General features: G+C 39.4%; 1 protein-coding gene across 1 annotated transcript in view; it reads left to right on the top strand.

The window, feature by feature from the left end:
* The window catches only part of STMN2 (stathmin 2), a 36,813-nt gene that overhangs the window by 1,256 nt on the left and 11,927 nt on the right, over window positions 1-23,630 (top strand). Inside the window, exons 2-3 of the mRNA XM_041464423.1 lie at window positions 20,830-20,925; window positions 21,543-21,715. Coding sequence (XP_041320357.1) covers window positions 20,830-20,925; window positions 21,543-21,715 — 269 coding nt within the window. The remainder of the gene's footprint in view (window positions 1-20,829; window positions 20,926-21,542; window positions 21,716-23,630) is intronic.

Genomic DNA, 23,630 nt, shown 5'->3' with positions numbered 1-23,630 from the left:
CCGCCGGGCCCGGGAGCGGCCGGGCGGGGCGCGGCTCCTCCGCCCGCACCGCCAGAGCCGGCCCCGCGGGGCTCCCGGGAGCGCCTGCCCGTCGGGTCCCTGCTCGTCCTGCTGGTCCTGGCAGGAGCGAAGGGCGGTAGCCCGGCTCTGGCCCCTTTGTTCGAGGGAGGCTGCTGGGTAGGGTGGGCGAAAAAATCCCAGTGAGGGTGTGGTGAAGGAGAGGGAGAACAGTGTTGGGGTCGGGCTGCTGAAAGCGTCCAGACCCTGACGCTCCTTAGGATTGATTTTTGTTGGTTTGGGGGTTTTTGGGATTGTTTGGGGTTTTTTTTTTTTTTTTTTCTTTTTGAAGAGGAAAGAGGCTGGACCTGCATTTGACGCATTCAAATTCAAGTTTTCACAATCATTCACCATTAATGCCACGCACACGCAAATCCCACAAAATAAGGACGAAGTGCTCCCAACACAATTAGTGTCCTCCCCATTAAGAAAATCCTGTTTAAATTTTCATTTGTGCAGATTCTTGTTACCACTCCTCATCGCATTGCACGAAGTTACACCAAACCCTCCTGGCAGCGGCTGAAGCCGATGCATTACACCAAAGCATTTATCTGAATGCTGATGTTCCGCTCCCAAGGAACAATTGGTGTGGATTGAAAGCATTCTAACCCGGCTGTGGCACCCTTGGGAACAAGGCATGAGACAGCTGTAGATGCAAACAGAGGAGGGAAGTGAGGGCTGTGGGAGCCTGGCCAGCCCTGCAGTGCCGAGCCCGCCGTCCCCTCCCCACTGCAGCAATCCGGTAATCAGTATTGATAATTTGTAGTCGGTCGGGGACTTAGCGCTGCAGAAGGCCTGTTAGGAATTCTGTCACAAGGGAAGGAAGGGCTCCTCAGCCTGGTGTTAATGATCTCTCATCACACAAATATAAAGATTTCTGCGGCAAGAGTGATGCCAGGAATCATTAGGTTTACCCAGAGACAGAGGGACTGTGTGGCGCCAGTTTGTCTGTTAATCCCTCGTTAACGAGCCACCTATACCAGCTATAAAAAGCCACGCAGCACCTAGCTCCAGTTTCCAAAAATACTAATTACAACAACATTCAATTAGAAAATTAAAGTTACTTTATTAAAAGTATCTTCCATCTTTAAACTCACAAAGCTTAAAGGATTCTCCTCACCATTTCTTTAAACTATAGTCTTCCTTGTTATAGTTATAAATAGACAAAATTTGTATCTAGACAGCCTATTAGAATAAGCCACTTTATTTCAAGAGTTACAACAAAGCAACAAATTTTACTTTCATGTGGAAAAATAGATGCACATTTCCAGTTGGGGCTAAATGAGCTACATTTATTCTGTACTCAAACTTTACCCAGTAGAACACTGAAAGAAATACAGAGTGCCTGTTTTTTTTCCTGTTGAGCACCAGCTTTTGAAAAGTGTCAATAAAGGCTAGGTCGTGCTACCACTGGAGCCAGCAAAACATTTCTAATCAGCTTAACCCAGCCCACTATTATATTTCTGGCCCTGGTCCAGCAAGGCACTTAATCAGGTGTCTGAGCATGTGAATAGTCTACTGGCTTTGGACAGAACTCTTCACATAACTCAGGTTAGGCAGATGCTAAATACCTTGAACAAGCTTGTTTATATTCTGCCATGGAAAGCAAAATTAAGCCTAATTTTTCTATTAAGCTGTGTAAAATAAAAGGTTTTCAAAGAAATCTCCTTTTACTTATGTAGGAGTTTCAACAGCTGCAAGAACTTCTGGAGATCATTACACTCTGAATGCCTACAAGATTCTTCTTTCTGTTTAGTTTACATAGTACATGAATGACGCATGCCACACAAGCATCTCTGTTTGGGTTTTTTTTTTTTTTAAAGTGTGTCTTTTCTTGAAATTCCATGTAACACTACTGTACAGAAATTCTGGGGGCTTTTAAACTTCATCCTCCCCCTGACACCATCTTCCACATAAATTATGTATTGGATAGAGGGACTCCTTCACATCTTAAGCTCCCAAGCAAACAGGACGTGTGTTGCATAAATCAGGGCCTGATTTATGGCCCTAAATCAGTGTCACTACAGACCCATCAGGCCACATATCTGGTTTGATAAACTTACTTAGTGTAAGGTACATAGATGGCAGTGTGAAGGTGAAGTAGTCTATTATGCCACAGGAACTAAAAAGTGTTTGAAACCATTATTTCATTGTTTTGTTGTGATGTTTTATTTAAAGAATATTTGTTGTTCAAACATCTTCAGACAACCATAATACAGAAAATCTCAGTCCCCATTATGGTTCTGGTTTATTTTATAGGAAGTTGTTTAACTATAACCCCACTGAAATACATGGGGTATGTGTTAATAGTGTGTTATGGAAGTGTTTTAATGACAGCTCCTTTTGAGATAGTCAGGAACCCTGTAAGGTGATAAATGGGTGGGATTATGAGGATACAGGAATTGAGACAGCGCCATGTTCCCTCTTTCTCAGATATAACATATCTGAGTGAGACTGCTTAAGCCATTGTAGAAGTGCTTCAGAGTTGCTCTTCTACTTTGTCATTTGCATTGTAGTTATAAGCTCAGACCTCGATACTTAGCTTGATGGATGTAAGGCCGCTGCTGAGTTTTTCTGTTAACTGAGTACTACATCATTGTTTTATCTGGCATGTAACATGCATATGAAGTCATAAATAAGAGTATGGTTGTTGAGTTTAACTGGTTCCATTATTTTAATAAGTAGCCTTTTTTTTTACTGCAAAGGGGTAAGAGTTCTGCCTCTGATTTGCCACTACACTTAAACAATTGCTTGATTGTCAACAATTGCACATGAGTAGTCATCTGAATATCAATGGCAATGACAAGCTTCAAGTTAAACAACATATGGCTAAGTGCCAGGCTGAATTTGGACTGAACACACTCCTTTCCGTATTATTCAGTTTTTAGCTGAAGGCTTTAACCTTCCCCTTTTATAAATAAATGAACATACGTCAGCTCTGAATTATTTCCCAACTGTCACAAAATTACATGTCTGTAAATAGGAAGTTACTTTAAGAGAGGAATGAACATAGTCAAGAATCAGAAAGTTATTTATTGTATCATAATGTTGGCAGAAATGTGATTTGACTGAGATACCACTATTCCAAATTTTTTTGAATAACTAGGAGAAGAAATCACAGAATATACTGGGTTGGAAGAGACCCATCAGGGTCACTGAGTCCAACTCCTGGCCCTGCACAGAACCATCCCCAAGAGTCACACCATGTGCCTGAGAGCATTCTACAAACATTTCTTGAACTCTGTCAGGCTGGTGCTGTGACCACTTCCCTGTGGAGCTTGTTCCAGTGCCCAACAACCCTCTTGGTGAAAAAAACCTTTTTCTATTATAATTTTGATGTGATAAGGAAAGTGAAGTGGTAACATTTCAGTTAGTTTATTTTTTCTGTGAACTTTTATTACTGAGCTAATATAAAAATGTTGGTAAGCAAAATTAACTAAAGAACTGAAGTTAACACCTATTCACATTCTTTACTTGGTTTTTAAAGGCTTGATTACTCTTCCTGCTATTGAGAATTAAGACAGGAATAATTTTTAAAACAGTCCATATGGCTAAGGATTTATATTGCCTCATAGCAGTTCTTTACTTACCCTGAGGTGTACAGGCAGGAGGGATGGAACGTCATCTATTCCATTTTCTTATGGAAGATATCCTATAACACACTGAGGAAATAAAAATAAACTTCAGCAGCTTGAACACTTCCAAAATGTTCTCTCACCTCCACCTCCATAACTATCACCTCTTTGTCCCAATATAAGCTCTAGTTAGGCTAAAAACTTCCCTGTTTAATAATGTAATCATGTAATTCATTCACATAGATTTTGTGAATTTGAATTTTTTAAAATTTATTATTTAAGACTGGATTTTTTTTACTATTGGTATTTGTTCAACAGTAGTACATTTCTTTATATCACATATTGCACACCTATTTTTTATCATATATACTGTGTAATCTAACCTTATGGTTAGATTTATCTCAGGTGATATTTATATTAATTCCTTTAGAAGTCTCCATTTTCAAATTAATAGCATCAATCTGAGAAAAATAAAAAAAAAACAACCTCATTACAAAAAAGAGATGTAGCATTCACATCCAGCAATATATTTAGGTAGTGTTTTAGCCTTCAAAGACTATATGCTAATAGCTAATTGATTCTCCTAATTGCTTGCAGAGAGAAGTCAGCATTATTTTGTAGTCTAAACACAGAGAGCAGAAGGTTGCCATGACAGATCAGTCTGGGCAGTACTTGACTTGTGCAGTGTTTTCATGTAGGTCTAATTTAACTACCTTAATAGTTCACAGACAAAAGAGGCAAAGAGATGCTCAGCACTCCTGAAAAATAACAAACCTTAGGAGTCCTAAAGTAGGCATCGAAAAATGGTGTCACACCACATAATTGATGTAGTTGGAAAATTGATTCACTAAAAGCTTTGCTAAAGCTGGTACAGCAAAAAAAGCTGAACATAAGGGACTGAGGGTGGTATCTGGCCCTGTGACCAGTGGGCAAAGAGAAGGAGTGTAAATTTGCCTTTCAGCTTAGCGTATCAGGCTTCAAAACCCTTTATCCTGGCACTCTCAGTAGCTCTGCCCAAGAGGACGAGCAAACGGTACATCATGAAAGAGCAGTGCTTGCTTACCTCTGCAGTAACTACCTTCAAAAATCCACTGTCAGTTCTCCATACAAGTCACCTGTAAAAACAAAAAACTGTTGCCATCCTCAGGTGGTGTGTAGAGAACATGCCTTCTTCAGCATTTATCCATAAAATGGATGGTAGATGAACCAACTTTGCAAATGATTCTTGCCTCACTGGAGGCAGTGGAGTACAGCCACTGTCCTCAACACAACCAGCTGGTCTTTGGCCTGTGGGGACACACATTTGGAGGAATGGCTGGTATTCATAATTCTTTCTAGGCTACACACAACCCTCACACTATTCTATGAGTACAGTCTGAGATGGTGTTGGTTTTCATTCCGTTTAAAAGCACTGTTGATCCCACTCGGAAGGGTGGGTCCCCGCGGGGAATCTCAGCCAGCAGTTCTACCAGGGACAGGTATCTCAGTCCTGCAAGGTGCTGGGTACCCATGACTGCAGTGCAGACACTGTTCCTCTAGTTGCTCAGAACTTTTCAAACATGGACAAAAATTGCTTTGGAGACCTCAATCCATGTGGATCTGCATCTGAGCCAAAAAAAAAAAAAAAAAAAAAAAAAAAAAATGGACTAATGCGTAAATGCTGGCTCCTGGGAACTAAATACTTATGACATCATGTCTGACAAATACCAGCATACAAAGCTTATCTGAAATTATTTCATTTTCTCGTCCACTTATGTTTTTATTTTTCCTGTCTTCTAATAATTTAAGTGCTAAAGTAAATTTAAGCTATTTCTGCCAGGATGTGCAGTTAAATTGGTGCACAGCATCTGCACAAAATATTAGACTTTGCTGACTATATTCAGAAATTATTTTCTAAATTATAGCTATTTTTTTAAATTATAGCTTCAAGCAGTTCATAAATAAATTATTAATAAATAAAATTAATAAATAAATTATTAATTATGCATTCATTCTAATGCACAAAACCTATCCCTGTTGTAGCAGTTATTGTGTGAAGTTGTGATTCTTCACAGACACAACCACAAAACAGGATTGTTAGGAGTTTTTCACCAATTTAGCCCCAATCAGTAGTTTAGTTTGGAGAGGTGACTGAGGATAGGGTTAGTGAATCACCTGTGGTGAGATACAGGCATGGCTGTACCTCCACAGCACACAGGGAGAGATCAGCCCCTCTGGCTATGGTCTAGGTCTGCCCAGAGTGAATGTACTCATAATTCAGTGGCCCAGAGGAAAATGCCAGGAGGAATGGTGAGCCTTCAGCTGTCCCTTGGACTCTTCACACACAGCCTTAGGGAAAGCCGTGGCTCTCTCTTCCATTGTGACGGGTGGAGAAAAAGATGTGGGAATGGGTGAGCTCCTGCCCCTGAGCCACAGCTGGTGGTTGGTCTCCAGGTGTGGTGCTGGGGTGTGGTGGCCCTTGTCCCTGTGTGTCCTCCTTCCCCACAGAATACCAGAGGCACTGAGCTGTGTCTTCTTCCCATTCTGCCATGGGAAGAGCATCATGCTAGAGAGGGGACAAGAGAGCACACAGGAGGGAGGATGACCTACACCTAGGAGCTGGGAATCCCAGGAGCATTGCTGGATTTTGCATGATATGGCAAAATAGAAATAGTTGTGGAAGCAGCAAATAGAACCTGAATTCCTTTGAGTGACAGGATGCTTTGGCTTGAATGGAAATTTTGAGAGTTTAACCCCAGCTCTGGCATTTCCCAGTCAAAGATGTCACTGTAGGCAGTTGCTCCAATGGGCAGGAGTAAGACAGCCAGCAGCATTCTTCCTCAGCTACATTTTAAAAGAAAACTGTGGCTTGCTCCTCAGTTTATGAAGAGCCCTGTGCTACCTACGTGTGCCACACACTCCCAGGAAATAGACTACACAGATTTCTTCAGAGGACTGGCTGTGAGCTGTAGGAACACACGATTCCCAATGTTAGTGGCTTAAACATTTCAAGTCTGAGCTGTCCTTGCTTGTCCAAAGTTTAGCACCCTACAATGCAACCCAATTTAAAGATCATAAATTGTGATTTTCTGTATTCTCATGAGCTCTCCTCATCTGTGTGGGGATTTCTAGGATACAGATTCTTGATTTAGAAACCTGAGTTTTCTTAAGCATCATTTTAGGCCCCTAGTTCCTTTATTGGATTTGTAGGTTAATCATTTTGTGACCTGACTTTCTCCTCTTTAAGGTGGGGATAATCTTGGGTACTTAACTCAGAGGTGGGATGTAAGGTTATGTTCCATACTGCATGAAAATGTATAACCATGCTCTGATATTATAGAAGTGCCAAGATCCATACTGATCAGATTAAGAAGCAGAGCAACTTACCTGCTAAAGCTGTTTTAGCATTCTGTTGCTATTGAGCTACTTCTTTAAAACCCTTAATTTTGTAGGTAAAGAAAAAATAATGATGTGTGTATTTTGTGCTACTGAAGGCACAGAGCTCTATGAATTTAGAATTTAACCTAAGCTAAGATATACCCTACTGGAAGGTAGATGAAGTATCTACATTTAAATATATTCGCTTATCTCTAAGTACCTATAACTTTTGATCTTGATGCTATTTTTGATGCTTTCAAAATTGCTGAAAACACAAATTGTGCTTTTGGACTAAGATTTCTGATATATACATGTTCAAATTCATCCCCTGGTTTCCAGTAGGATTACTCTGGACGTAATTTAATTGGTAGAGCTCCCTGAAGTGACTAATATCATCATTGTCAAAAGATTGTGGAGACCACAGCCATGTCAAAGATGCACAAGACTTTTTTTAGCAACATTGCTGTATGGAATTGCACTAGAAATTACCTTTTTTGGTTTACTAGTATTTTTGTGTTGCAAATCCTCCAGTTACCTGAATGGAGCTGTAAGAAAAGTTGCATGTACCTAGGAAATCTTAAAGCAAATGCATCCATATCCATAATTTTTCAAAGAAATTTTTGGAAGTGAAATTCACTTCTGTAACCCATTTCATTAGTCTGTTAACTATTTTGATGTATTTGTTGCTTGCTTTATTAATGTGAGAAGAAGGGGTATCTTATGTCACTCAAGTCATGTTTACATCACTTGAATATACCTTCTTTGTCTCCAGGTGCTGGTGTTTTTTACATAGATGTAATACAAAAAGCTATTTCTAAGCTGATATTTTTTCTATGTGCTCAGATATTTTTTGATGCTGTTGAGACAGCAGTTAGGGGACTTTCAATATTATATGCTGTAGGCAGGAATGAAACCCTGATTCCTGATTGAAAAACCTAAATGTTTAATATTTGTAAACAAACCACTTGTTCTCAAGGCAAATAACTTCTTACTGGGAAATGATGTTTTAAGTCTAAATATCATTTTCCAAGCAAAATATCAATAATGACTTCTTAAGAAAAGTAATAGTGAGGTATTTTTTAAGCTGTATTGACAATTCAAGTTACTCCCTTATTTTTTTTTTCGCAGTGAAACATTAAGGGAAATATCTTACTTAGGGAACCATACTGTATTTGATTAACAATGTAAAGTATTTCATCTTCTTGTTGTGAGGGGCCTGAAAAACAGTAATAAACATGACAGAAGTACTTTCAGTCCTCTGCAAAATTGTAATTATCAGTTTGCATCGTTTGCCAGTGCTGTTCTAGAGGTCTCATCTCTGCTGTCATCCTGGTTTCTGCACAAAGATGTAACGGGTCTGTTGAGGGTAAAAACTGCAATAAGACCAAATACTGAACCCATGCAGCAAAATGAAGGCATTTAGGTAAGCAAACAGGTAATCTATAATACAAAGGTTGCAAAATTATATTTAGCATACTTCTATGTAGTTATGCAAACAGAATTTCCACGATTAAAAAAAAAAAACAATTAAGAAAATATATTGTGGAAACAGAACATTACATCAGATGGACCCTAGTCTGTCCTTGAACTGTGACCACTATTTTTGTAGCCTTCTAATGTAATTTGTGCTTAGGGGAAAGTCTGAGATAGCAGTTAGGAAGATTTCTGTTAGATAAAACTCTCAATGTTCTTGTGAACAATCTACCATCCTAAGCAGTTTCCCATCTACTCCATCCCCATGACCTACTGATTTCCAGTCTCATCCATTTCCTTGGTGCCTTTTTCCTGATTTTCTCAACCTAGTTTCCTTATCCAGTCAGTCAAGTGTTACCTTCATTCTTGGTCCAGTTTCACTCATCCTATTCCCTGGCTGACTTTACCTGCTTGGTTTTCCTTCATTATTATTTTTTAATTTGTCTGCTCTTGGCCATTACTCCCACAATGCAGATGCTGCTCTCATCTCTTCACACAGCCGCTTCATTCCTGTGGTCCTTCACACTTCTATGAGGCCAGAAGGGGAAGAATTGAGACCACAGGATAGTTGTTTCCTCTTTTCTTTTTTTCTTCTAGTTTCCAGTGCTGCTCTGGTCCATAACATCACTCTCAGCCCATGTGGAATCAGAATCCAGCACAAAGTGGCTTGAGAGAAACTGGCTGTAAAGCTTGGATTTGTGTCTCTCAGACAAGGCTGAAGGCTGAAATCTGATCTTTCATTGACTTATTCCATGGCCTGGACAAATTTTTCAAATGAAGAATGATTCCCTGGCACAAAGCACTAGAACCTTTCAAACAAGTGCAATAACCACTTGCTTGGCTTACCCACACACATGTATATTTCCCTAGTCATCATCATGGAAATAGTGAAATGTTTTTAGCTAAAACCTTCTCCAAAATTCAGGAAGAAGCAGCCTTCCAGCCAAGAAAACGGTAGTTTAACAATGTTCAGTGGAAGGACATATTTTCTGATGCAGTGGGAGAAACAGAGCGGCACAAGGTGGGAAATAGCAATGGCTGACAGTGTGGCACGTTTAAGTGGCTGAGATGTGCAAAGGCCAGAAACATCAACCTTGACAGAATTAGATACTAGACCAGTGGAAGTCTGTGGGTGAAGTAGACTTATGTTGATTTACATCTGATGAACCTATTTTTCCCCCTTTAAAACTCCCAAAGCATCAACTTAGGAAGAAACATCTCCTTTATTATTTTTTAAAATCATATAAGAGCCAGCTACACTAAAAAAACAGGAGAATTTTATTATTCAGAAAAAGAAACTTATTTTTATACTGGAAAAAGTACTTGATTTTATAATGAAAAAGACAGAATAGGCTGTTACAAATTGACATTTGGGGATATCTAACTCCTGCTACTTTTAGAACATATTAACAATTCGATGGACAATCTAGTTCTGGAAGTTTGATAAGTCTGTTGTAAAGGACAGGCTGAACAACAAAGAAGTTCTGATTTGCCATTAATGGCAGATTGTTGATGCTGGTGCCCAGCGCCCTGAAAATCTCGCTATTGCAGAATCTTTTTTTTTTTATTCTAAATGAGACAAACACCCTTGCACCAACAATCAGTGGAGCACCTCTGCAGGGATCAGCTCCTCATGTGGTTAAGTTAATAGCGGAGCAGAGTCTCTGAATTCATCAAGATTTTCTTCTAAGTGAAGGCTGGTATTGCAGAAAAAATGGGCACAGACAGAAACAGATAGCTGCAGAGAGAGAGATACTGACAGAGCAAATGTACTCTTGAAATTTTCAATAATATTTTGGGATGAGAAAAATACCTCTAAATTGAAAACCAGTAAAAAAGGGGGAAGGAGAAGAGAAAGATGAAAAAGAGAGGTGGGTCATGAAAGATTGGGAAATAATTGGGAGCAGTCACATTCCCAAAAGTCCATATAAATGATAGCATAGACATTTATGCACTAATTTTACATCTTCAAAAATCAAAGTGCTTCTATAATGCAAATCAGAGCAGAGCTACTTAAAACACAGGTCACTTCACTGCAAGCAGTAGCTCTTTTTCTAGTTTTATTGTAGCATCAATTGTAATAAAAATATCCCACCAGCAAATGTTCCTTCTCAGCCAATTTAATCAATTCTGAATAATATACTAATTTCTTTGCACCATCAGTGTCATTTCCAAGAAGAGGCATAATTTTTTATCTTTTTTTTTTTTTTCTTGTTAGTTTTATACATCTTCTGGTTAGCATACGCAATAATATTTATAATCTATGCCCAACCATGATAGAGTTTATATGCTGTTGAGAGGTATCATTATTTTCATTATGGAAGCAATCAAATGTTTGCATGTATGCATAAAGTCATGGCAGGATACAATAGTAGAAATATAAATCTGGTAATTAGCAGTAATAACTGCGTAGATTGTTTAGGTAAAGATCGCACAGAAAACTCTGAAAGCCACAGAGTGACAGATGTGTGTCATATGGAAGGGTTTGTTTCTGTCATTGCATGAATTTGAGCACCTCATATCGTGTGCTCACTACCTTAAGCCACCTCTTTGCCCAGTTATCCCCCACCTTCCTGACAGCCCTCCACTGGACTTTCAGGTGTTCCTCCACGTCACTCTTAAATTGGGGGATCCAAGACTGGATGTGGAACCTCAGGTGCAGCTCCACAGCACCAAACACCTTCAATCAAAGGTGAACCCAACAAACACCTCCTGCTGATTCACGCACACCTCTGCTTCTTCTCTCTGTCTTCCAAACCTGGACATTTAAAAGAAAGATTGAAGAAATAGAGAGGAAAAAAAAAAAAAAAAGAAAAGAAAAAACCTCTTCCTTGTGAGACTTTTGGAGCCAACCTACACATGCTGAATATGTTTCTGCAAACTTATTTTTTAAAAAAGTCACTTCCCCAATATCCATTCCTATTTTGGTTCTTACACTTCATCCTTCAGCATTGACAGTTACGAGTTTAGGAACCCATCATCTGAAACCTCACTTGGGCATTTGTACTTTTTTTGGACTGTGGAGAAGACTAACAGAAAATTATCCTATCCCTTTCAATGTTGTAAAAATAGATTTCCACACTAGTCCCAGTTTCTAGATTTGGTGACCTGCCAAAAGATACTTCTCCTAGTCATTCTGCTGCCCACTTGTCAGCAGAAAACACCAAGTGAAAAGATGAATTTTACAGAATTTGCTTTGTATCAACATGGTTGGTGAAGGAGTTGCTGGCATTTTTGCTTACTCTTTGCAGTGCTTTCAAAACCTGAACACATTATTTTTCCTTCAAAACCTGAAGACATTATTTTTTGAATCGAAGAATTTCTCCAAAGATGCACATGCCTTTGATGGGCTTCCTACATAGGGAGACTGTTTTAAATTAGGGATTACATTTCTCTAAACCCAGAAATTTCATCCTTTGTAATATCTCATAATTAAATACAGCCCTTTACGCCCACATATACCCCACTGAGTAGATCTGAGTAGATTTAAAATTGTATAAAAACATTTACATTCCAATAGTCTTTGTTATGAAAAAGGGGAATTAATCCCTACAACATAAAGCATAAGAGTAACGCAGTTTCTATTCTCACACCTCCTTGGGTTTAAAGCAAAATCTTCCACAATTATGAGTTATGTTGATAGGCAAAATCTAATATCAAACCATTTTATATGGAAACTCAGAAGTTATTTATTAGGAGCTTATTTTGTTCTGGCATTCAAATTTAAAATACTACTGTTAATTAACACAATTATAATGTGTGTCCCATTGTATAATTGCAAGGATTGGGATTCTTCCTTTGTAAGTAATCTACTTACATATGTCATTTGCAATTGTGTGCAGAAAGCAAACTCTATAAAGAAAATGCCTTTATTCAAACTGATGAGACATTCTTATTTTAAAATGTCCCACAAAATTAAAATTCCATTCAAAACCCAGAAGTAAATTGGATTTTCCAGACTGCCTCCTTTCACTGTCTTTTGCATTTTGACATTGAGTCGGTAGCCATGGCAGCCAGTAAGAATGATTGTGCAGCATAAAGATGCAGTTACACATATTTGGCTTTGGGTTAAGTACATTAAATACATGGGAATTGCTCAAAATCAACCAATAAACTTACACAAATAAAGCTTTATATACATATATATATACATATACACACATATATACTTTTTATGTATAGACATATATATAAACTAATTAACGATTCTATAGGTTTGGTTTTCAGACCCTGTAAAACATGATTTCTAGTCTATATGGAATGATTAGTTTTGAAAGATACTATCCACAGCACTCACAGCAGTATATTTTCTCTTAATTGGATTCTTCTGATATTTGTGGTGTGAAAATATCTGCGATAGGTTTTGCACTCAGTGCAATGACTCAACAAGCAAGGAACACATTTAATTACTGGAACGCAAAGATTGAGAGTCCAACCCTACAAGAAATCATAATTGCATTTATATCATATCATACAAACAAAAATTTCTACTTAGCTGATTTCCCTGCTTCTTTTTTTTTTCTTTTTGTCTAGAGAAAAAAAGGAAGAAAAAGGCACCTTGCAATTTATTTGGCTTATTGTTCTGAGCCTCAAGACACACCTAAATAATATTTTGGTCTTCATCAGTTCAAAGCAAAGTTTTGAAAATACTGGAAGACCTATCTGCACTTTGGAATGGCACAGGTTAATGATATGTTAAAAAACACATACGTCAGAAATTATCTGTCTCTGGTGTCCTCTTATGAAGGTAGGTGTAAGATCAGCATCTTAAACATCAGTATCCTGCCAAGTCATCTGAATAACAGGGTTTGAACTTCTGACTGCACAAAAATTAAACAGTCATGGTCAGTTAACCAGCAGGAGATAAAGCTGTCTTAGGACTACTGTAGCCTTTAAGTTCATTCTTCACTCTCCATCCACCCCATTGTTTTCAAAGTGTGTTTTAGTAATTTACATCCTTTCCTACACAGAAAGCTCTATGGGAAGAGAACTGGGCGAAGATGGATGGTGTGTAGAGGTGCAGAGGGAAATATGTGAAGGGATGCCTTGTAAAGGCAAAGCAGGTCATAAAGAAGGCTGTGTTTTCCTATTGTGGAAAAAAAAATCTCTGGAATTTTTTGTTTTCACCTTAGTTGGAGTTCTCTTCAGTTCAAACAAATTTCAAGAGGGCCACAGTCCTCTGTATCAGTACTGGCTCCTTGGCCTTCCCCTCAGTCCCAGAGGACTTCTGGAACTGAGCTACCAAGGGCTTCGTCGTGCCAACGTGTTTCATGGACTCTGCAAAGGGCTGGCTCAGAAGAGAGTGCAGCATCTGGCTCTGCCACTGCCATGGACCAGTTTCTGCAGAGCTGAAGAAGGAGGAGCTAGCCCATGGCTTTCTTGTCTTTTCTTCCCATGTGTCTGCCAGCACACAGAGTGGTGAGGCTGTGGGGCCCCCAGTGCACCGACAGGCTCTGAACAGGCACGTGTCTGCTGTGTTCCTTCCACACTAGAGGGAAATGTGTGTGTTTTCATTTCAGTGACTAGAAAGCACAATGTGACTACAACAAAGCATCTGCATCAGTGTTTGTGTTGAGTAATCAAGACAAAGTTGTTGTTTTTTTCAAATTGAAAAAACCCCTTACGTCAAAATCTCATTTTGGAAAAGGGTTTGCATTAGCTCAACAAAGAAGTCCCATTAACTCATGTCACAGATGACTGTAATAGTCAGGGTTCAGTAAATGGGCTTTCTCATTGTTTCAGCAGTGAAAATTACATACATTGAAATAATACAAAATAGTAACTTCACATCTTAACATTCTGACATCTAAAGTGAGCAAAGACATTTGACTCTCACCACACACAGTAAGTGAAAACCAAAAACATGGTACCTGAAGTAGTCCAAAAAGCCATAGTCATGATCAATGATGGATTAGGTTGTAAAATTAGGAGCAATTGTTAATGAGACTTGTGCCACTCTCCAATCTGCATGTTTGCATGCATTTGTATCCCTGCACTATAGGTTCAAGAAAACCATTACTGGACAGTCTTTCCATAAGCAAACAGCTTCTTGTGTATTCCACGGGATAGGTTTTCCAGCCAGATCCTATGCTGTAACCTAAAATATGCTGTGGAAATGGTATGCCAGGCCTTGCACTCGAGGACAGGGCTCATTGGTACAATCTGACCCAGTCTGAGTAAGAAGCTGAAGGTCAGATCTGTTGCTTGCATTAGGTTTTTTGTGTATTTTGAAGAACTGATGCTACAGTGATCTCTGATTTCGAAGCCACTTTGTGCTTTTATGGATGACACTAATGCTTGATTCTCTCCCAAACCATTTTAAAGACTTTTGTTAAAAGGATCTCATGTTGAAGAGGATAAAATGGATGATATTTCTGCCAAAACCCAGGAACATTAATGAGGGTTACAGAAATCAATGCCTAAAACTATTTTTTCAAACTCCCAATTGCCACAAAGGCATATTAGAGCTGTCCAAAGTTCTTCCTTTCTCGTTTTCTGGGCATATTGTGGGAAATTCTAGAGTCACAATTGACAGAGGAAACTCACTGGTTAGCTCTTTTTTTCCCTTGTTTTCTGTTTCTTGTTACTTTTTCATAGTACCTGCTTATTCTATTGCCTAGATATAGAAATATAAAAAAAAAAAAAAAAAAAAACAGGGATGGGGGACATAACCAAAACTCCATTCTATCTTAACCTGCATTGCAGTATATAAAGAGTGCAATTTTAAAGACTTGGTCCCCAAAGAATGGCCCCAGGTGAGTGGGAGTCCTGTGCCACCTTTCCCTGCAGTGAGTCAGGTGAGCACTGTAGGGCATTAAAGCTGTAAAGCAACTTTATTTTTGTTGGAAAAAATAAAAATAAACTGGAAAAGCACACACATGCATAAGGTTGTGAGATGGACTCAACCTAATACTCTCATAGGCAGTGTTTTGGATTCAGACAGTAACAAAATGAGCCCCACCTATGTGAACCACCAAAATGAGATGTCACTCATGGCTGAGCATAAGGGGTGGATAAGATATATTTACTGCAGGGGCTTTTGCTTTCATTCTCTGCATCACTGGTGACTCCATAAGCCTATAAACATCCTTAGGCTTCCTGACAGTGAAGATAGATTTGCTGGTCTTAAGACAACCTAATTTGTTTAACTTAAGATGTCTGAATGGGGCCATGGTTCTCTGGTCGTGCTAATCTCTCCCTTGACTGAAAAATAAGCGTTAATGATTTCTGCAAAGTAGCTCTCTTAAATAATGGCCAGCATTAATTAAAGTGAATCCCAGGCTAATAGATGTCAGACATGCTAAAAACTAAATTTGCTGTACTACTCGTGCCCCATCATGAATTTTAATTCTCCCAGTCCCATGTGCTTGTCCCAGTACTAACCACCACTTTAGCAGCACTGATCATGTAACTTTCTTCAAATACCCCACCAGCTATGGGAAACTACACAGCTGGGATTGTATAATGTCTTCTTGTTTGGCAGAAAAGGATGCAGCACATTACTAAAATGGATTAGTAAAAATAAAATTGTAAATTACTGGTCAACAGATTGTGGCTGTTGGTGTTCAAAAATTATATGACTTAAAGCATTGCCTTGACAAACCAAAAGCTCTAGCAGCTCAAAGGGAGCATTACCAAAATAACATTTGTAACAAACCACATTGTCAATAACATCCATCAGAAATCTGTATGAAGGATGGGTGTGATAGGTCTTCTCTGTCTGCATGTCATGCTTAATCTTATATCTTAATGCTTCGATGTCTGCCAGAGGAGAAAACTAAGCAGAATTTCAGTCTCAGAAGTGCAACTGTCAGAGAGGTTCCTGGCAAGGGAGCACAGGGCTGAGCCGTGTTATGGGTTTCACACTCTGACCGTGGGCAATGCGCCAGTGTCCTTTTCCTTCCAGGTGTGCAGAACTTCAAGAACTAGTTGGCAAGTGGTACTTGAAATGTCAAAATACAGTAACATTACAAATTAATGCACGTGATGTATACATATTAATGTGTGTGATTAATATTTATACATATTAATGTGTGTATAAAATACATTTCTTACATGCGGACCAGATTCAGTAAGGCAAAAATAATCAACACATTTGCCTATATCAGATGCCAATTATAAGTAACATTAACACTTTTCTCTCTGCCTTCATGTGCTAAAAATAGTCTTGCGTATGAATAATGGTCTCTGCTGTGACACAGCAATCTGTCTGAGCTGCGCTTTGCCAAGGAACAAAATGTGACCCAAATTGCCCATGGCCAGTCAGTCAGGACAGATTTTCATTTTACAGTGTAATCTGTAAAAAATTCCTTATAGCTATTGGATAACAGATGAGGACAGACAGTAAGGGTTTAGCAGTGCTTTCCTTAACCTTTCTTTTTGTCCTAGCAGTAAATGTAAATAAGTGGTTGCTGACTTCTAATGGCAGCCATAGCACTCCACTTTAACAGCTTCATTCATTGGGCAAGTGAGCTGTAGGACTGGCAATGGATGGAGCACTTTTCTGTCATTAGCAGAAGAATACAGGATATATCTAAATAAACATATCATTTGAGATCAATAGAGGATTTTCAAAGAGGATCATCAAAACATCCCAGCTGACCACACATCAGAGCAATCTTGTAGCATAAACAAGTTTAGTTGATAGGTATGGAAACTGGAAGGTGTGTATTAGCAGTATACCTAATGTGCCTCAGGCTCTAATGATTGTTCAGACCATGGCACTAGACTAGCCTCAAGAAAAGATCTCCAAAATTATACAACATGGGCATGAAATCCTTAGAATTGCTTCCCTCTGGAGGTCCAGTCCTGCTGTCCTTCCCTTCTTGCTCATGCAGTTGTAGGACTGGAGCCCTTAAAAGGCCCCTGAAGATCTTAGCCAGATGAGCAAGTAAAGCCCAAAAAGGAAGAGGATGGATGTTCACCGAAGAGAGGGAGTAGTTTCATAGTTTCTAAATACAGATGTTGAAAATAATTTCAGAAGTTTGAGAAAAGGGTGAGGTTGGCTTGAAACAATAATATTAAGGTACATTTTGGACTTTTTCAGGAAAAAAAAAGCATGCATTTTTGATTTTCAAAGCCATCTGAGTTCATTCTCTTCTGAAGCTGTCAAACATTTAGGGCATTTGATAGTATTTCTAAGGTTTCCTCTGCAACTCTGAATTTGAGGAGTTTATTCTTAAAACGTAGATGAGGTTCTACAATAATCACACAGTTTCAGAATTTAAGACCTATGAAACCTAGTATATTCACAACAAAACTACAAGAAATGCTAACACTGAATTCTCTTCTAGTCTTTGCAAAAATCAGTGTTCTTAATGCATATAAATATTTAGATCTTGCTGCATATAACTAAAAAGATTCTGTTGCCATCTTTTGTCAACATTGTTCTTGCCTATCAATTTCCCTATCAAAGCTTTTGTAGTGTTAAGATTACCATCATTTACTCTCCTTCATTTAACTTGCACAGTTAATGGAATGATATGTAGCCTACATGACTGCACAAGGAGTGATATAATTAGAAAGCCAGTAGAAACACATTTGGAAAATAAACTTCATTGCAATCACTGCTGGTCTTCAAGGGTTTTGAAAAGCTCTGCCATGAGGCAGGTAATTTTTGTGCCTCTTTCAGGTTACACAAGAGGTCCTGTGCAGATTGCACAAATGCTCTGCCCTTGATTGTGTGGTCTGTGTGTGCTGCTTTCTTAACAGAAAACCTTCTTGAGATAACAGGCTTCCATTGCTAAAACACTGACCCTTGGGATCTGGGAAGGTACAGTTACCTCCCTGTCTAACCTGTGTGACGTGGGCCAGCCACTTTAATCAGACCACCAACTGGGCTAACATTACTGCTTTCAGCTTTTATATTGCGTTTTAAGGAAATGTTTAAGGAAAGGAGAGCTGAACAAAGCAGGGCTCCTTCTCAGAGCTGAGCCTGATCAAGGGGGACAGGTCATCACAATGTTGATGCTGGACACCAGAGGAGGTGTATGCCTCTTCAGGTCCTTTGACACCCTCAGCCCTTAAGTCTACATCAGGAAAACCAGTGTTTGCTGCCATGGAAGGTTGTTTGGTTCCCAGGGCTGCAGAAGCCTCCAGAACCTCTGTGAGTATTCAAGCCGAGCTCCAGCTATGGTTGAAGGAGTCTCTAGGGCAAGTGCAGACTAAATCAATACCACAAAAAACCAAAAAGTAATTCTTGTGAAGGATGGAAAGTCATTTTAATTCTGCCAGTGGCCAGAATGAACTAAGGCAATGATTTTGCCAGCATGCTTTCAGTGCAGCTATTGCACTGAAGGAAAGAGAGCTGGGCATGTTCTTATCTTTCTCCTGCTGTGTTTTGCAGATGGCAAGCTGGGAAAAAAAACCACCTTTCTCTAATCATTTAAAATGCTGTTAGAAAGCAAACCATATTCAATGTCAGGCAAAGATAAAAAATATTAACAAAGGCCCCAAAAGGCAAGATTCCTAGGATGCTGCTTTGCATGCCTTTTTCTACAAAGATATTTCAAGGTATACATTTTAGCAGTGATTCAGCAGATTTTGTACAAGATTATGTTTGCCTCATCAATGGCCATGTCTTTAACACATAGCTCAGTGTCCATTTTCTCTATGTTTAGCAGCCTGCCAGGGTTTGGTGTGCAGCCACTCCACAACCTTGCTACTGGGAAGAAATGCAATTCCAGTGGTATGGGCAGCTGGCTAGGCAAACCCTCCTCAGAGAAAAGTCTGGAAAACCACACCTGTGTGCTTGTTGGATGGAGGTCTAAGTGAACAATTCATTATGTTTATCATTATTCATAATTCAATATACATCAGATGGACATGATTTTTCTCTTTAAAAGATTTTTGAGTTACTCTTTGCAAGTTGGTACTCAGGTTTCAAACCAAAATCATGTCAAGACCAAACTTCTGTGACAGCCTAAGTTCACTGAAAGCAAAGTCTTCAGTACACTCATTAACATCAAATCCTGTCCTTTACCAATGGTTTCTGAAAAGCTATATCTCCTTTAGGTGAGTTATTCAAGGTACCTGATTAGAGACCCTTGAGCAAAGCTTAATTAAATTATCTAATCCTTTACTGGCAGCTAGAAATTTTTTCTTGAACCGTGGATTATTCAAATACCACCATACTGATCAGCACCCAAAGGCTCTCAAGCCCTCATCAATCTCAGGTTTCTTTCTGAGTAGTAAAAGCAAAATCAAAAACCACAAGAGCATCCTTGAGAAAGGCTGATTGAGAATTTCATTTGTATCCACAGTTTGAAGATCCAAGGACCATATGATTTTCCTTTAGCAAAAACAAGGGCTAATTTGGTCTAATCTGTTAAGTACAATACTTTGAGTCACACGTATTTTAAGCCACGTTTTCACATGCTGGCAGCAAATGAGTGTCTGCCTCTGTAGATATGATTTTGATTATAGCAGGGATTTGTGTGTGCCAAGATGAATTTTGAAGCACCCTGCCTTAATATCCATGCATTATGGAGTGTGGGCAATGGGCAGGGTACTGCCCCAGGGCCCAGGAGAGCCAGCTCCAGTCTGGGCTCTGTCATTTGCTTTCCAAGTGACAAAGTATGAGACTGTTTTCTTACTTACAGGCAATTAGGAAGGGTGAGCACAGTGCTTACTGCATAATGATTTTGTATTGGTATGACCATTTTTAGACCAGTGCCTCCTCAGTTCATGACTGGGGCCTACAGGCATTATAAAGTCAGCAAAGATAGCACCATCAAGTAGATTACAAGGGTATTAATGGCATCAGCTAATATAGACTAGACCTGAGTATGAAAGCCACATATTTTGGCCAGTACATGGGGAATGAAAAGCTTTGTTTCAGGTAGTTAAATATATTAAGGATGTTATGCAAATGGTTTGATAAATGCATCCTCTTTTCTGGTTTTATTTTTAATTTTCTGGATGACATTTTCGTTTGTAAAATAATGTCTTTAGCCTATGGCGATATATGGCCAGCTTTTCATAGCTGTTCTCAATTGCATTTGGGTACGTCAGAGAAACTTTAAGAGCTTCATGTCTCTCCACCTGTCAGGGGAGAGTGGAGTCATGGCACTCTTCCAATGCTAAATGCATTTCCTGGTAGCCAGATTCACTTTCTATAAATCAGAGAGGACTGCCCGCATTATGCCCAAGGCTGAGGTCATGTAGAGGACCAGAAGCCAGTTCTGAGGATCTCATTTGTGATTTGATAAAGGTTCAGTGTTGAGAAGAAATAGGTGAAAGTAAATATTCTAGAGAAATGTGCCAGGTGGGTGATGGAGTAGGCTTTCTGGTCCCCAGCCACTCAGCTCAAGATTCCCAGAGGAGGAGCTGGGGAAGTGAAGCATGCTAACGAGATTTCTCCTTTCAGCTTACAAGGAAAAGATGAAGGAGCTGTCCATGCTCTCGCTGATCTGCTCCTGTTTTTATCCGGAACCTCGCAACATGAACATCTACAAATATGATGGTGAGTGATGTTTACTGGAAATCAGCCTGCAGGTTAGAAAATGTGCTAGTTCTGGAAAACTACTCAGTTCTCCTCCTAGTCCATAGTGTTAGTTGGTGAATATTTTGCTGATTTAACAATTGCTGGTTTGGGTGATTACTTTCTATGGAGTGTGCAGTACCCATGATGCTGGTTATTGTTCCTAATAGGAGCTAACTAAACTTTTAACGTTTAGCTGTTCTTTCCCTACTCCCCTTTTGAGAATTACAGCTCTTCATAGCTGGCATAATTCCCAAGAAAATGAAGAAAAGATGAAAGCATGCCTAAAAAAATTAGTGCCAGCTTGGGCACTGCTTTCACGGGGTGTGAAATGGCACAAAACCCCAATAAGCATCAAAAATTGCTGTAAATTTTTATCTTTATGAGATTAAGGTATAATTAAGCTATTACAGATAAAATTGAATGTATTCCCAAGAATAGTTTTCAGCCCATAATCTGCCATTGCATTTAAAATGCTCAAGGCAAAGATGCTAAATCATTTGTCTGTGCTTCTGATCCTACTCTGATATCAGTGCTGCTTCTCTCCTGAATACTGCTGGTGTATTGAAGGACTTACAATTTCCTACCTTATTGTGCAGACATGGAAGTGAAACAAATCAACAAACGTGCCTCAGGCCAGGCCTTTGAACTGATCCTAAAGCCGCCATCTCCAGTCTCAGAAGCACCACGAACTTTAGCTTCTCCAAAGAAGAAAGAACTCTCTCTTGAGGAGATCCAGAAAAAGCTGGAGGCTGCAGAGGAGAGGAGAAAGGTATCTTTCCTTTTTAAAAAATATGCTAGTAATTAGACATAAAATTTAGTGTACAGAGTAGCAGTTGAGTTTCATGTTTGCTTGTGTGTTTTCCATTGCCATCACTGACTCATGGTAGCCTGCATGGACTAAATCATCAATATGTTTATAGAAATGAATGAGTTCATTGTCTTTCAGCAGCTTGCAAGCAAGCCTCACTGGTTTCAGTGCTGGGGAAGCATGCATTACAAAATAGACATAGCTTCAGACAAGGGCCAAGTGGGCTCAAATGCACTTGCTCACATGCTTACAATGTGAGCATAAATAGACATAGCTTCAGACAAGGGCCAAGTGGGCTCAAATGCACTTGCTTACAATGTGAGCATAACTAATGGTTCATTCAGGGCACCTGTAATAGTTGCTCAAAACCAGTGCAGGTATTGTGTCTGAGTTTAAGAGCTGGATCTGCAATTCAAGCAGATGCTCTCTGTGCTACTAGATCTTGACTCCTTGTAGTGTCCGTGGAAATTATTCATAGGGTCTGCATAAGGCAGCTAAAATGTCCTATTTATGCAATATAGAGGAACACCCTGAATAGAGTGGCTTGGGATCATTCACGCGCACTTGAATGAGGACACTAGCATGGCACAGATGCTAAGAGGCATTTCTAGCACTTTCAGTAGTGATGGAAATTGGATTTCTAGGGTTTTCCACAGACAAAGTTTTCCCCTGTTTGCATGGCACAGATGCTAAGAGGCATTTCTAGCACTTTCAGTAGTGATGGAAATTTGATTTCTAGGGTTTTCCACAAAGTTTTCCCCTGTTTATGATCTGACCCATAATGGTAAAGCTGTCTTTTGTAATCACTAAGTTGGTCGCATAGCATTTGGAAGACTTGTTACACCTGATTTAACAAGGCTGGCACAAAGGCTGGCACAAAGGCAGCTGGAAATACCCATTAAGTGCTTATTTGACTTTCATCATGACTGATGTGTTGAAGAGGTCTTCCTTTTCTCTAAGTCAGAGCTAAATCACGTTGCTTTTTCTTTTTACTTTTTACAAAGAGAAAAAGACAAACTCCAGATCAAATAAGTCAGAAGATGACAATGAGACACTCACCATAACCAGGCTGAATTGCCAGTCTGGAAATTATCAGTGTTCTATATATGCACAGCATTTGTGCTGTGTTGCACCATTTCAGAAAAGTCATGACTGGCTGCAATGACCACAGAAAAATTAAAATTGGTAATATATTGTCCTGGTTAAGTAATGTTTCTTTTTGCTGATACGGAAAAGGAGAGCCATAGAAGCTTTAGGATCTTAGGGCTTTCTGTGTCCTTCACCCAGGAGATCAATGTTATTTTGCGGCAAATCAGCTTGCACAGTTAAATAGGCATTAGAAATCCCTTCTACCTGCCCATGGAGCCCCTTGTAGAGGGTTTCAGAAAATGAAACAAACTTATATGTCTCTTAAGCCTTCTATTTATCTTTTAAACAATGTGATTTCTTGCTAAAACTGTTGTTCACAGAACTTTTCCTGATGTCGTCAAAAACATATACAGAAGTTCAGGTACAACATCTGTGCCACAGATAGCACATGGAACAGATCCAGGAAAAGCCATTCCATTCTCTTTCATTCCTGTCAGAGCAGATCAGGGTCACTGCCGAGAACCTCAAGGGAACGATTACTCTGGGGTGTGGTTTGTTATGTGTCTGCTGAAGTCAGCAGATCTGGTTTACTGACAGGTCTTTACAACCTGGCACTTAGTTTGGATTTGCAGTGAAACTTGACTGTTCTGGACCTCACTAATTTGAACAATTCATCTAGATGATAACTGCAGTGTTGCTACTCTTGTCGTTTCTGCTGGCTTGCTAACAATGACTCTGTGGTTCTAGCACACACTCATTAGCACTCTTGCCTCTTTCGAACAAATAT

The sequence above is a fragment of the Pyrgilauda ruficollis genome, unplaced genomic scaffold (assembly GCF_017590135.1).
Source record: "Pyrgilauda ruficollis isolate IOZ18807 unplaced genomic scaffold, ASM1759013v1 scaffold18, whole genome shotgun sequence".
NCBI lineage: Eukaryota > Metazoa > Chordata > Aves > Passeriformes > Passeridae > Pyrgilauda > Pyrgilauda ruficollis.
Note: the sequence above shows the minus strand (reverse complement) of the source record. Positions and strands in the feature narration are given on the sequence as shown.